This window comes from Pteropus vampyrus, unplaced genomic scaffold (genome assembly GCF_000151845.1).
Source record: "Pteropus vampyrus isolate Shadow unplaced genomic scaffold, Pvam_2.0 Scaffold8, whole genome shotgun sequence".
Classification (NCBI taxonomy): Eukaryota; Metazoa; Chordata; class Mammalia; order Chiroptera; family Pteropodidae; genus Pteropus; species Pteropus vampyrus.
Window position 1 is genome coordinate 13761467 of NW_011888789.1, and position 15945 is coordinate 13777411.

Here is a 15945-nt window from a genome sequence, read left to right on the forward strand (position 1 = left end):
GTGTTGTCAAATATTCAATTTAAACTCTCCCTGTTATTTACATTCTCCGTCCTAACAACCATTATTACACAAGAGATTTTTTTTTTCCCTGCAGAGAGTATTCACGTGATGTGGTGCTGGTGTTATTACCAGAGCAATTCTTGTCTCCTGTATGCTATGTTCCAAAGCCTCGTCTCCATTGTTCCCTTTGTCCCATCCAGTGTTGAGTGGGCGTTCTCCACGACAGCAGACAGCGGTTTTGTGTCTCGCAATAGTCAGTCTGATTCCAGCAGGATTTAATGGAAGGAGCCAGAGCCTGAAAGCCTACTGCAGCTTCTGCTGTGACAAGTGACCATTCCTGCCTCTACTGTTTCTCATATGGACATTTTCTAGCATGCCTAAAACCAGGCTAAAGAATGCTGCTTCATTTCTTCTCAAAGGGCTCTCTGACGGGTGTTGTTTCTCTCTGACTCCAGCCGGGGAGTAATAACAGAACATTCTGTTGGGGCTGCAGCAGGCAGTAATGGGATGACTCTTGAAAATGATGGATGGCAGCTACACATCTGCATTTTTGACAGCACCGAGGCAGCAGAATTGTCTGACCGTCACTCTGCCTGCAATGAGACTTTGCTTTCTGCTGCCCTTGAGCTGCACGTTGATTTGATCCTGGATTCAATGCTCTTTCTTCAATTGTTTTAATTATTTAAATCATTTGACATATTTGGTAATAAAATCAAAGTGGCTTTTTCAGTATAAGCTGAGACCAGGGATTTATTGGACAATTGCACAATCAAAAATGAAGAAACATGAGTCAGAGCTATATCATATGAGAGGTAAATGGAGAGGGCGCCAGGGCATCATCCTCTTACTGCTAAGGACACCAAGCAAAATGCTAGAACATCTTTGTGAGTTTATGATAGTATAATATTCTGGATAAAGAAGTTGCAAATTCCATGTAGTGATGCAGGTGACATCAGTGTCACCCTTATATGATCTGGTCACATTAATTTTTCTGAGTTGCTTTAATTCACATTCCTGAAAACTAAATTAATCTTAAAGAAAGAGGTATCACTTCATGATAATGTGCAAGAGTAAAAATGCATAGTCACTTTAATATTCCATTGACTTCCTATTTTATACAATAACTGGAACCATCTAGTCCATACACACCCCTCTGTTTTACTGAAGAGAGCTGGGCCCAGAGAGTGCAAAGTAGCTTGCTTTATAAAAGACCAAATTTCTCTCCTGGCAGAGCATGGCTAAACCTCAATCCTCCTAAATTTCTACTCCCTTCTTGCTACTGCAACTTGATAACTCCTAATTCATAAATTAGTTTCAAATTACATCCATGATTATTTCTGTAAGTGATTTCTTTAACTTCTTCAGATAATTGAACCAGCAAAACTATATATATATAAAAATGTGTATATATATATATATACATTTTAAATGTGTGCAGACAAAACTATATATATATTCATTTTAAATGTGTGCAGACAATATAAACACATCTCCTTTTATTCCCATTTGTCAAGACTATCAAGGTCTCATCCACTGATGAAGAATAGCAGGAAGAGGGTTTTAAGCTAAGAATGGCTGACTCAGAGAGCTAACCAGGAGTATACAGGACCCATCTCCTCAAGGGATGAGTCAGTGGTCTGCATCATCAAGACGGAAGGTGCTGGTGAAATAAACACGACTTCTATGTAGGGGCTGGGCTCCAGGAATGGGGACCAAGGAGCTGGGTTCTGGGTAGAGCAGTTGGCAACTAGACTCACACTGAGGGTTGTACAGAGAGATTGCAGCCTCGTATTGTTTGACTAACTGCTGTGAATAACTCAGGTTCACCAGGCTCGCTCATTGCCAGACAAGGCTCTCGTTAGCTTGGGGACTGGATCAGATGGAACTCCTAAACTTGTCATTTCCCTAATAGGACCAGGCAGAAGTAAGCCAGCTTCAACTCCACAGGAATTCGCTCATCCACCCCCAGTGATGAGGCTTCTGGCTATGCACCAACACATCACCTGCTTCTCTAGCACCTATGACTTGGAGAACATGAATCATAGGGCAGACTTCTGAGCAAACACAGGGAATTCTAATCAGCTAACAATGAAGAAAACTTTGGGTGCCGAGGGGCAGACATATTTAGAGAGTTGAGTTCTTTGGTTTTCATGTCCATTTGTAGTCAGCCAACTTTCTGGAGTTGGGGGCTCATTTGTGGTAAGCTGATTTATGTAGTGGGTTTGGCTCACACTCTCAATGTTTATGACTCAGCAATGTCTCTCTGACATTTATTACCACTCAGACAGACTGGCAGTCATAAATCTAGCTTCATTTTTACAGTTAAATGGCTCCTATCATGAAACAAAGGAACAAAGGGGAATAATCCACAGCTGTGCTATTCATCCTGCATCTTATCAAAAAATAGAAAAAAGTGTAGGAATAAATAGGTCATATTGTAATAGATTCATAGTTATATGCATGCATACATGGACACTATATACATATACCATATAAAAACATATGCTAAACTCTCCTCTGCCTCTGGAAATATTTTGAGGAGTCCCACGTCATATCCTTCCATGTTAGAGCAAAACCGATCCTGAGTGATCCTTGCTGCCTGCAAGTTTCGGTCCTTGTACTGAGTAAAAGCCCAAAAGGCTGATTGAGCTACTGGAGCAGAGATGCCTGGGGCAGGGGGAATTGGCAGAGATGCTTGAGGCTGGGGTAGAAATAGGTGCAGCTGAAGTGACATGGAGACAGATAAAGGTCTTGCTGGGGAATTCACACAGATAGCTGTTGGAACACTCTGGGCTCTGATATTCTGGGAAGCTATTGGAGTTATACTAGCAGTGACCTTCTCCCAGGTAAGTTTCTACTTCATCACGTAGTTTTAAAAATGAGAAAGATAGAAATGAGAAAGATGGGCAAGATAGTCTTAAAGGTCTCTTCTAGTTCTCACATTGAATGGTTCGACTTTACCTTAAACAATTATTAGCTAGTTGGGTGGTTGAAAAGAAGGGAGAAGAAAAGCATAAGTTAATTTCTTTAATTTTTACAACTCTTTAAGAAATGGCTCATTAACCCCACTTTAAATATTGAGAAACTGAAGTTTGAAAAACTTATATAACTTGCCCAAAATCATAGAGCAAGTAAATGACAGAACCATATTCTAAACCTAGGTTTTATTTTAACTCCTGAATCACTTCTCCTATAGTATACCCTTTGTCTGAAACTTCGTATTCAATAAATAATCATCAAATTAATACATGCATATATTATAAACATAACACATAGAACCTCTTTAGAACTTATTATAAACCGTATTACCAATATTTACAAAAAAGATAGATAGGTATTGGTTTTGGTTTTTCCTTCTCAGGGGTACCCACTTCTATTTTTAGAAGAACTTTGGCTAAAGAAGTAATTGCAAAGGGAAATGATCTGTTCTCTTCAAATCCCAGCAATAAGTCAGATAATATCAGACATTTCCTAAGAGTAGGAGCTATATTCTGTCTTGCACTCAACACCTATAGAGTTAAGGCCCTATAGTAATGACGGCATGTGTTACTATATAAAAATGGGGAAGGATTGAGTTCAAGTTCACTCAGAGAGGGGTTCACCATTCATCTGAGAAGATGGGCAACTTCTGAACCAGTGAGTAACTGGAAAAAAACCTCAAGTATTTAGTTCATTTATACCTCATCACTATCAAGAAAGTAAGTGGCTGATGCAGTCGCCCAGGTGGAACACCTACTTTTACTACATACCCCCATGGGTACCTTGCAAAGGGTACTTGATTAATTTTCATCACAATTAAACTCTCTATACCTAAAGAACACAGAGAGATAGTAGCTAATGTAAAGAGGTAAGAGATGGGCTTGTAATTGGTCTTAAGTGGTGAAGAAGAGGATAATAAAGACAGAGGCTTTAAAAAATATATCTGGTCAAAAGTAGAAACCTGTTGGCTTTTTAAAAAATATATCTCCAAAATAGCTAATATCTCCATAAATTAACTGTATTTTCCTGTTATTAATTACTTTTTTAATAGTAGCATGCTCTAGTTAAGCAAATGAGTAGTGGAGAAAAGGACGAGCCACTCCAAAGTTCTGAATATGTGGTCCTCACAGGCAATCAGCATGAAAGCCACAAAGTAGATCTAATAAACGACAAGAAGAATTAATTCAGAAGAAGACAGGAGGGAAAATTTAAGCCATTTATTAATGCTGTTAACACCCACTGTGGACATTTAGATGGCAAGAGTTGTCTGTTCTCTATTGGGTGCACTCCCCCGATGCTCTGACAGTTCTGTCGAGAATAAGAATTGCTGTAGATTACCCTCCTTGTACGATGACCACCTTCATTCCATTATTCTCAAGCTCAATCACAGAGATTACATTTTTGGAAAAACTAGAAAAACATTTCTATTACCGTGCTTACATATATGCAGCATTAACACTTTCCTTGCAACCAATGTTAAGAAGGCTAATCAAATCCTCTCATTCTGAGCCTCTTGGAGACCATTTACAGCCCAAGTAGTGAACCAATGGGACACGGGGTTGACCGTACCTGGCCACTCTTTGGACTCTCAGTAATAAAGTCATTAGCAGTAATGTTGTTATGCAAACTCCATCAGCTACAAAGACAATTTCAAGAAATATGAGAATATACAATAAGAAATTGATTTTAAAATAGAACATTTAGTCACTGAGTTGGCCAACACATGGAAACCTATCTTGCTCATCATTGCTGGTCTTAGAGTCAGAACTTTTAATCATTTGAAGAGCAACAATTCAAATAGAAAATGTGCTGAGAGTTCTCAAAATAGAATGAAAAAGGGGAATTCATTATTGCGTATAGCAATTTCACTTTTTTCCATTAAAAAATGTATAAATTTAGCAGCCAAATGTACTACATCGTACATTATTTCAGTTTTCTGAAGCTGAATCAGTCCTTGATGATCCTAACGACCGTCTGTAGAATGAGGGACCTTGAACCTGGACTTCAAACAACCACAGCTGATGTGAAAGTTTGGCACATGACAGAGTTTGACTATTCTTCAGAAACAATGTAACCTGTTAATGATAGTTGGAGCTGAGGGGACAGGTAAAATTAGATTTTTTTCCCTTTACCCATATAATTTGAAGATTATAAAATGTGGCTTTTAAAAGGTCAGAATAAATTGCTAATTAAATCTAGGCATTTGAAATTAGCAAATAAAACTGCTACTCAGAATCGTGACTAAGGAGTAATTAATCACACGGAAAAAATGGTAGCGAAGTAGAGCAGCAGTAAAATTATTTCTTAGCTAGTTGCTGTAGAGCCTTCACATGCAGTTGCTAGTAAACTATTAGATGTTAATTCTGTTCCCTTCTCTAAACTGTATCTTTACAAAACAATAATAATAACAGTGTTCAATATTTTTCTAGGAAGACACAAATCAAAGCAGACACCACCTCTCTTGCAAATATTCGGAAAGATATGGACTAGCTATGACTCCTCTCTCTACCTTTTACTCAACATGTGAAGGTATTGAAGTTTACAGTATCACAGGTATAACTTTAAACACATTCTAATTAATTTTTAAATATAAATCACTACCAAATTTTGGCATTTTAACTATTATATTGCAAAATTACTTAATACAGTCTTTTAAATCAGTGATGACAACCCCCCCTTCCCACTCCCACCACCACCTTTGAGAAGCTTTAAAATCTTCTTAAGAAAACATTCTGGTTTTGCTTCTAGGTGTTTTCTGTTTCCTTAGGTGCTACATTTGATGCTCTCAATCCATGCTGGGATACTCAAGATTTCATTTCACATAAAGATATTTGTATATTAAATTTAAAGCCAAATGTAGCAACACAGATATTACAATGAAATATCCAGATAGTTAATGCGACATGCATATCTTAAACTAGAAAAAAAAAAACAACAATTAAAAAAAAAATTAAAATTTTTAAGCACTTGTCATTTATTAGTTAGCCAATCCACATCACAAATCTATGAGGTAGTTTAGCATGACTTTAGCATAAATAAATTAAGAGAAGCAAAAAAAGAAAAGACCTGTCCACACAATAACATGTTGATCAGACTTTCTCATTCTGGTCACAAAAGAACAACAATCAATTCTTTGTATAAGCTGGTCAATCGAGAAATGAATATTTAATTTGGATGGATGAGGGGAGAGTATTTTATTACCTGACAGTTTAGAAAGGTTATTTTCTCATTGGAGTTCTAATATGTTGTGCTTATGGAAGTATTAGCATTTTTCATCTATCTCATATTTTTCTTCTCTTGGTCTGACTGGTCCAATAAACTCACTTCAATAGAAAGGTATAAAGACTCTTGCAGCTCCAATTTATGTTTATATGTCATCTAAGAGGCAGAGGAAAAACAAATCCTATTGGTCCTTGTAGTCAAGTAATTGCAGATGAGAGTTTTATTACCACTTTTATCAGCAAGAGGGATCACTGTAGTCCTCTCCACTTAGCAGATTGTTTTATGATCATATTTATTAGTGCACTTGGCTGTGAAGACTATATATAATGAAAACTCATTAATTTGAGTTTCACTACATGGCATTTGTGGCCACTGGCACAGTACTAGCCGAAAGTTTACCTCTATACTTAAGGAAGAAAACCTTTGCGAAGTAAGCGAATGACATGACTAGGATTGTAGGAGTATTTTATCTCTATAAGAAGACAAAGACTATTTCAACCACTTAGCAAGTATCTTTTTAAATACAAAAATTTTACCCTAATATAAGGACGCTATTAGGCTTGTGTGTGATGCTAATTTTAAATAATTTTTCTCTCATTGGAGCAAAACTTTGAATGGGCAGTAGTTGGTTAGTTAAGTTGACATTACTACAAGTACTCTGGAACTGTGAACGTACTTTAAATGTTAAGAACTTGGATAGTCTTGCTCTTTCAAATATATAGAGTTCTCCCTTAGTTCCTCTGAATTGAGATTTTACAGGAAATCCCTGGACTTATTCTCATCTCTCCCAGAATCTCTGCTATAATCAGGTGGCCTTATCGGAGCAGCTCCACAATGGGCAAGTCTACATGGGTCTCTTCCTCTCTGCTAGAATGAATTTTGTTATTTGAAAATATTTACTTTACATCTCACTCCCATTCATTCATAACAAAACCGAGATGTAAGATATGACCTAATTAAACAAATATAACCATACTAAAAAAAAGAAAAAAAAAAGAAAACCGCAACAACAAACAGCAAGCTTCCCGATCAGGGATGTTTCCATTTAAGACTTCCCCAAATATTAATAACTTCATAGGCGCTTCTAGTTTAAAGCTGAATATGACACCCCATGGTACACCAGGACGATAATTTCCCTTATTCGCATGAGCAAAAACAAGTAAAGAAATTTGAAAAGAAACAAAACCTCTGGCAGGATATTCACTTTCACTTGACAGGTTGCCAAGGAACAATGGTATTTAGATGAAGAATTCTGAAATAATCAGATTATTATATCTGGAAGCTTATTTATAGAGATTGGCACAGCCTCTCTGTAAAGCAAAAGAGATCTATGTTCATAGGTTCGTCTATACTATATTAGGTTATTTAAATAAGACAAGAACCTGAGGGTATGAGATTACTTACTAAACACAAACAGAAACAAAGACTTTTTTCTTTTTCTTTTTTTTTTTTTACTTGGACAGTGCTTATTTTACAGCAGAATTGACAAATAAAGCCTTATTTTACACACTTGAACTAAAGTCATCATCGAGGTTCGTAGCCCTGTTGTGTGCTTTCCAAAACAGCAAAATAGATTGCTTTCCACAAAACCCTCCTTCCCTCCCAGCGTGTGGCTGGTGTAGCTGCTTCTCTCTACAGGCTCAGAAACTGGCCACCCTGGTCCCTCCTAGGTGGCCTCTCTTCAAGGGAATATGCCAAAAAGCTTCAAATGCCTTAATAACAACACTGTGTGTTCCTAAGTCATTTCATTTATTGCTCACTGAGTTGTAACCACTTCACCTCACCTTCATCTGTGGAAAAACAACAGATGACCAGAAAACCCTGACACCAGAAGATCAATTGCCTGTGGTCACGATGTACAAAGGGCAATCCCAGCCAGAGCACTGAGAAGCATCGTGAATACAGGCTGAACTCCTGGCTTTGCAGCCAGCCTGCAGGACACCAAATCCAGTCATGATGGAGAAGAATTAGACCTAGAGAAACTGCTTTACGATTTATACTCAGAGACGTCTACCATCAGAGAGTAACAGTGCTCTAGTCTGCCATACTGGCCACTGGTATTCTTTCCAAAGTGACTGAATCTTGGTTCAGCAAAGGACTGCAGTGAGAAACAGAGGAGTAGGGGACCTCTGACGGCTGTCATTCTTCAGAATTTACTCACTGGTTTCCAAATCATCAGCAGCCCACATTAAAGCCCGCAAGTCAGGTCAACTGCCTAAGAAATATTCATTTATTTCTCTCTCATTCTGGGGTTTATAATTCTGCTTTCAGTGCCTTTGGGAAAACATTTCATCAAGGTCAACTGCTGCGAAGACATTTTTGCCTAAGAGGATCATCATGCAGGCAAACTAATTCTTTTCCTAAGCTATTATTTTGGCAGCTTGCAAAGAGGACTTGGCTTAACCTTGAGAAACTGTTCTTTGAATGATTAGAAAAAAAAGACGAGGAGTCTTCTTTTATTTATCCTCTTCATTCTTGTTGTTCAGATGACAAACCTGGCTCACATTTTTGAAGGTGAAATGAGAAGTTGAAATGAGTGTGTTTGTCCATTATATATCTTCTATTAATAGTGATTCTTTCTGGTTCTGTGCATGTTGCCACATTCATGTTCAACGTGACGAAAAAATAATGTTTATTTCTTGATACAGGTGGTTAAAATCTCAATCATCAAGGATTTAATAGAATAATTTTATATGCTAAAGAAATCTAGAATGAACTGGAGATTTAGATATTTTTTCGGTCTTTAAGTTGTGAATGATGCTCCCACTGTTTGCTATAGGATTATAATTTAGAATATGTGCTAGATATATTATCAGAAAAGAATTAAAAAATCCATCCAAACATCACAACTTACCACAAAATTAAAAAAAAAAAAAAGAAAGAAAGCTCATTTACTCTCCAAAACTAAGATTAGTCATATGTTAATCTGTGAATCCTCGTAAGAAATGTTTATTGTTCAAGAAAGAATCCTCCTCTGGTGGTTGATAAGCAATTCTCCATGGCAGAGAAATCCTGACATTTTTTTCTCATCTCTTGATTGATGTTTTCACTACTTATTCTTCAGGCTATAAAACAGAAGGGAACACAGTCTTACCTTCTTTCACAATGACATAGTCCAATCTCTCTTCCCCTCTCTCTCTCTCCTTTCTCTCTCCCAATCTCTCCCCATCCCAACATCACTTTATCCATCAAATTAAAATAAAGCTAAATTTATAAAATAAATATTTTAAATTCTAAATAATCTGAGCATATAATAACTTAATTACCCACATCATCTCCACATATGTAAAAGAAAAGATGTATCTTTACGCTGTCAATCCAGACACTAAATTCATTCGGAAAGTTCTTAAAGTAAAAATAATGAATTGATTTTTATTTATAGCATACTGCATAGACTCATCTTTAGGTATCAAGTATAACTACTTGTAGAAACCTCTTATTGAGAGGGGATAGAAGATTATAGCATTTCAAATTCAAATTTTATAAACCTCATTCTCAATTCATTCAGAATTTTCTCTGTTAGAAAAATAGGAAAAATTGTTTTCTGGTTTTATTCTCAAAAAGTATTGATTTAAATCAAATAGATTATTAATTTTTAAAGGGTTTCTAGTTTTGTTTTTCTTTATGGTAAGCAGATACTAACATTTATTGCATGCCTACTATGTGTCAAGAATTTCACATTCGTTTTACATGATAATTTAATCCCAACAACCACCTTAATGTGGATGTCACTTCTTCCCTTTTTAAAGGTGAGAACCCTGAAGCTTAAACTGGCTATGTTAACGGCATAAGGTTATATTGCTACTAAAGGGGAATTCTCAGAATCAGAAAGCAAAAAGAGCTGGTGGGCATTATGTGCAGGGGATTTCTTTCATGCTATCATGCTATTGAAGACACCCTCTGGCTGCATTGAGGCTGCCAAAACAGTATTTTTTAATACTTGACTATTAACCTAAAGCTATATTTTAGAAAGGAAGGCAGCAGAAGAGCTGGAGTAGGTTAGAATCCTTGCATAGATTTTTCCTACTCCTCATGAATAAGATCTAAATATCTTGGTGGAAAACTGACAAATGAAAATCCATGAGCTACAAAGGAAAATTCTATCACCCACCTAGAAACACACAGCACACCTTGAAATTTTATTCTTCACCCTACCTCTCAAAAATGCTGTATAGTCTAGATTTTAAGAATAAAATATCCAAATATTTAAGAATACTTTATTCTTAAGATCCAAATAAAAATTTGTTGGTAAATGCAGACCAAAAGAAAATGGAGACTACATGCATTTTTTTTTTTAAATTTTTTAGTAAAAATAGCTTTGAAAATTTGCCTTGGAAGGCCCCTGGAAAGGTCACAGCCTAAGGAAATTCTACAGTTGTTGCCATCTGCATGAATTCATGTGACATAAAGGTAAGAAGTTCTTAGTAAGCAAATAAATATGATCTCATTTTTATAAACTGTAAAGATGAATATTTTTTTAATTAAAATGAGTGTGAAGTGAAGCATCCCCACGTAATGGTGAGAAGTCTAAACATATCTACCACTGAGCAGCCTTCAGTCATGATTACATCATTACAGGGAATTGTTTTTTTTTTTGTTTACTTATAGTAAAAGTGGTATATTAAGAACTTAATTCCATAATGAAAAAGAATATCATATTCTTCTTTTTTATAGTCAAAATAATTATCCAGATCCTTTCTGAACACACAGAAGTAATGACAAATTAAAATGCCTTTCAATTCCATATAGCTTTTATAATTATTCATCTGTTACTGTTATTATTGCCAGAAAAGCTCCTTCATATTATAGTCTGCATCCCATTTGATACAAAAGAACATGGAAAATTTTATTGCTATTAATAAATATGCAGCCATCCAATCCAAGAAGAAAATTCTTTTTCATCTGAGAGATAAGCTGCATAATTCATGTATTTTCAGAAATTCCTTTAAATAGAAAATTGAAGAAAGACATAGGGAAAAAAGAATTCATTACATAGTTTCCATTTGTGGTGAAGAACAATCTCTGTTCTCAGAGAGTCTTAAATATGATTTGAATTGAAGAGACAATTTCCATTGCATTGTACACATACCAAGTGCATTCATAGAGCTCACTTTATCTTCAACATGTATCATAATAAAAATGAGAACAACATAGCCTCCATTTCACTTTCTAAAAAAAAAAAGTAACTGAAGGTTACTAGTGACTTTAATTGGGGTCTTGGAATGCAGTTAGTGAAACTTAAGCCAACTGGGAATGGGTGCCTCCACCTTCCAATGGGAGATGTTTCCACGCCAGCGAACTGCAGGGCTCTGCCTAATTTCTGTGAGCTCTGGGCTGTCGGAGCACCTGCCACACAGAGGAGCACGATGGCTTTGCTGCGCAAGCGTTGCATTCCAAGACCCCAAGCCAGATAAGCATCATGTTTGCAAGACCAGTTAAATAAAAATGCTTCCCTTTCTTCCAGTCAGTCTTTTCCCATTCTGACCTGGAAGGTTCAGAGAGGAAGGATGCTCTAAACTGGGTATGAGATATTAGTTTTATATAGACTGGTAAGAAATTTCTTAAAACCCGAAAAGGAGTCTTAAATACTGAATTGAAACTCTTCTCACCATTAAAAATGACCAGAAATGTATGCAATCTTTCTGAAATATTATCAAGGTTGGGGAGAGAGGTGGGGAATGCATTCTGACCAAGAGTGTTTGAAGGTGGTGACTAGAGAAAAATTTACTGCTTCATTGGTCCCATGTTAAATTTAAACCATTTGATTTACCAATTAAAAAACAAAACAGAGCATCTTCAGCCATTATCAAGCATAGTTTCTCATAGCCATGAACCAGGTTTACAGTGACGTGAAAGATGAAATGGTTTATATAAAATGATACTGTCAGAATTTGTTAGATGAGGAGTTATGTCCCAGACATTTTCCACAAACATGGTAGAGTCATGACTTTGAACTTGTTTAACCTACTGCCTGAGATGTGCCATGAATGACATCCAAAGACTTGTCACCTTTGCTCAATTTATTAAGATAGTACAATATGAAACCGAATTAAATTTCTAAAATTGAACATCTCCTGATTTTTATTCTTTTTTTTTTCCTTGCATTTCCTAATTTGGCAAATAAGGATTTAAGGCAGAAATTCAGTGTTTTCCTAGGCTTCCTTTTTTCTCCCTCACATTGTAACCAATCAACCACGAATCTTATTGGTTTCCTATTTTACTCTTGAATATGTTGTTTCCTCTGCTTCCTTTGTCCATGCCCTATCCTAGGCCCTTGACACTGCATTAGTCTTCTATCTGGCATCTTTGCAACCAGCTCTGCTGCCCCATCACATTGATGTTGTAGTGCTTCCCTAAGTCCCCATCACCTATTGCAGAAAAGTAAAATACACCAAGATCATTTGTGGTGTGACTGCTGTCTCCTCCTCCAGTGCCATCTGTCAGTCATCACCCCACCCCCAGTCATTCTAAACTCCAATCACAGAGATTTACTTGAGGTTTTGTCACACTCTCACATGCTTCTATGGTTTGCACAGGCTCTTCCTTCTGCCTCGGAACCCATCCCCTACCCCTTTACTTGCCTAGATTTCACATTCCCCTCAATGGAAGCATACTTCCTTATGATATCCTTTCCCAACTTACCCCCCAAAAGTGTATTTGGAATATTTTGAGTAGCCACATGGAAGTAGAGAACAAAACCAAAAGAATATGCTTAAGCTGTGGGAAATGATCAGTAAAGTGCCATGCTTTAGACAAGAGGTGAATATGTTTTGCTTCTGAGAAGGGTGAATGGCAGGAGAAGGATTGGGGTTGAAGGAAGAAAAGGTAAAAGAGAAAGAGAATGTGAGAGCAGAGGATAAGGCATGGAGACAGCATAACCAGAAAGATGGTTTTGTTCTGTGCATGGTGCTATTTCCACATGATGACTAAATCTTTGTTAGTTGTTTAAACAAATAAATGCTGAATAAATGTGAAATGCTATTAGTGGTGGTCTATGTAGTCTGGTTAATAAGAAAAGAGACGGAGAAGCACATAAAGTTACAGGGGGAGAAAGATGAAGAAAGATCACAGGACACTGGGAGTTAAAAGCATAGGCAGGGCTTTGGATTCCAACAGACTCTTACAAGTAGGATGGGGTTTAGCCAGTATCTCTGACATCTGCGCAACACAAGATGAATTTATCCAAATCCTTCTTGAGAAAACAAATCCTGTCCATTCATAACGAGATTTGAATAAAGAAATAATTTAAGAAAATTCAGGATAATTCAAAGAAAAGGCAGATATTATAAACACTTAAGAAACTGTGAATATTCAAAAGTCTAGAATATTTAAAATGAATGCAGCTCTATCACTTCCTAATATACATAGAGTAGCAAAACTTACAAGAATGATTTGTAATTAACTTATCAACACACCTAAGAAAACAAGTCTCCTCTGCTTATATAGAATTTGCATTGTTTATATGCAAATTAATGCTCCTAATGTGCTTGAGAACAATTCAGTCCGTTAAGAAGAGAAACAGTCTCTTTATAATCTTGTTTACACTATTCATTTGCTTTGCAAAACATTTTTCATAAAATCACAAGATAATGAAATGTTAGAGGCATAAAGGACCCCAGGGATCACAGAAAGTCCAAAGTCCTCATTTTACAAAAGAGAAATTTGATGGAGCCTCTGACTCATCCATATACCCTCAGCATTCCTGAGGTCTGCACACTTACTGCCCCCTTATCTGGGGGGCTCCATTCCTCCTACACAGCTGAGGCAAATGCAAACACAGCAAGGAAACTGCAAAGTGCTGGGCTTTGGAGGATCACCAGGATTTACTAGCCTCCTAAACTTATGCAACAGAGTCTAGTACCCCTGTTCGATTCACTTATAAAACTAGAGGCCTGTCCAATCTCTATTCATTTCTAAGCTTCAGCTCCTACTTTATCTCTTGCAGGAAATCTTTCTTGACTCCCTCTTCCCCCTACCCTGTCTTAGGTGCCCATCTTAAGTACGTTTCTCTTTTGTTTATTTAACCACATTATATCGCCAGCTTTTGTTTACTGTCTGTCTCTCCTTCAAAGAAGCCCGAAACTGTTTCTTTGTCTGTGTTTTCAATACTTGGATAAGGCCTGACACAGAATCAATGCATAACCTTCCCTAAATAGACACACGAGGAAAACTAGAGAGGAATCTATTGCCACATTAGAAAAAAGCCTAAATCCCAGATATTCACAGTCCTCACTTCCTGAATGGGCAAGTCCATTCCCATTCTGAACTTTCAGAGAAGAAAAACATTTAAGTTTTCAAAACATCTCTATCTCTATTATTATCTTCTACTATTCTTCGAATAGATTCAAAGGGTTTATGATATAAAGTTAGAGAACTTGGTTTTAAATTCTGACACCAATTGCTACTAGATGGTCATTCATGCAAAATATTTTTAACTTTATTAAGTCTCAGTTTACCCACGTATAAAACAAACAGTAATAATATCTTCTACAAAGGAGTGGCATGAGGATTAAATGAGATAATATACACAAATGAGTCCAGTAACCACTAAAAACTTAGAGATTCCTATGTTTTTGTTCCTAATCACCTGAAAGAAAATAATTTGATGTAGCTGCTATATAATAAAGAATTTATCTGGTTTTTGTTCCAGGTTCTTGGGGTGGAGGTCCTAAATCCTTGGAATTTTTCGATTGATGAGAATATTTTTTTTATTCACGGTGGGCCCTGATAATTTATGTTAATGAGGTGACTCATGCTGAGTCCCTAGATAATTTCAGTATGGGACTGGCCACACTGGAAAGACCAACCATGTAATTAGAGGGTCGAGGCTTTAGCCACATGATATTACCCAATCTCAGGGGAGGGGAAGAAGGCTGGAGATTGAGCTCAGTCACATGGCCAATGATTCGATTGATCAAGACTAAGTAACAAAACTCCAATAAAAACTCGACATTGAAGCTCAGTTGAGCTTCCTGCTTGCTGAACACATCAATGTACTGGGAGAGTGAATGGTGCTTCCTGATTCCACAAGGAAAGGGCACCAGAAACTCTGCATTTGGGACTCTCCCAGGCCTCACCCTGTGTGTCTCTTCTGGTCCTGATTTCTATCCTTTATAATAAAACTAATCCTAAGTCTAGCATGATCCTAAGTGCTATGATTCCTTCTAGTGAATTGTTGAACATGAGGAGGTAGTGGAATACCTGGATTTGTAGCCACTTGGTCAGAAGCGTAGACAGCCTGGGGTCCCCAAAGCTTGCAGCTGGTATCTAAAGTGACGGTAATCTTATAGAGGACTGTGCCCTTATCTTTTAAAGTCTTTGATAACTGCAGGCAGTTAGTGCCAAATTTGCACTGTATTATTGCAGTAGTGAACCTATCTGATTCCCCTTCTTGTGTTTCAGTAGACAGAGCCCAACCCCACTTTCATGTGGGGCAGGCACTAAGCAGGTTCAAGGTGCTAGACCAGTGGAGCATATGGCAGGAGCAGTTCAGTAGTTGTCAGAGAGCAAGCTCTACCATCACATGCTAGACCTCAAATCCCCGATCCAGCACTTACTAGTTCTGTGTCCTTTATCTCAGTTTCCTGAGTCTTAAGATGGGGGTGATATAATAAAAGCACAGGCCTCAAAAGGCTGCTATGAAATTAAATGAGTTAATAGATAAAAGTATAATACGCCTCACATATATGGAACAACAAATAAATGTTGTCTTTGATTATTATTAGTATTAAGATGATTTGTTCT

General features: G+C 37.0%; 1 protein-coding gene across 1 annotated transcript in view; it reads right to left on the reverse strand.

The window, feature by feature from the left end:
* Positions 1-8239: 8239 nt before the first annotated feature.
* ZMAT4 (zinc finger matrin-type 4) overlaps positions 8240-15945 on the reverse strand; it is a 245963-nt gene continuing 238257 nt past the window's right edge. The window contains exon 6 of the mRNA XM_011372649.2: positions 8240-9266. Coding sequence (XP_011370951.1) covers positions 9251-9266 — 16 coding nt within the window. The 3' untranslated portion in view covers positions 8240-9250. The remainder of the gene's footprint in view (positions 9267-15945) is intronic.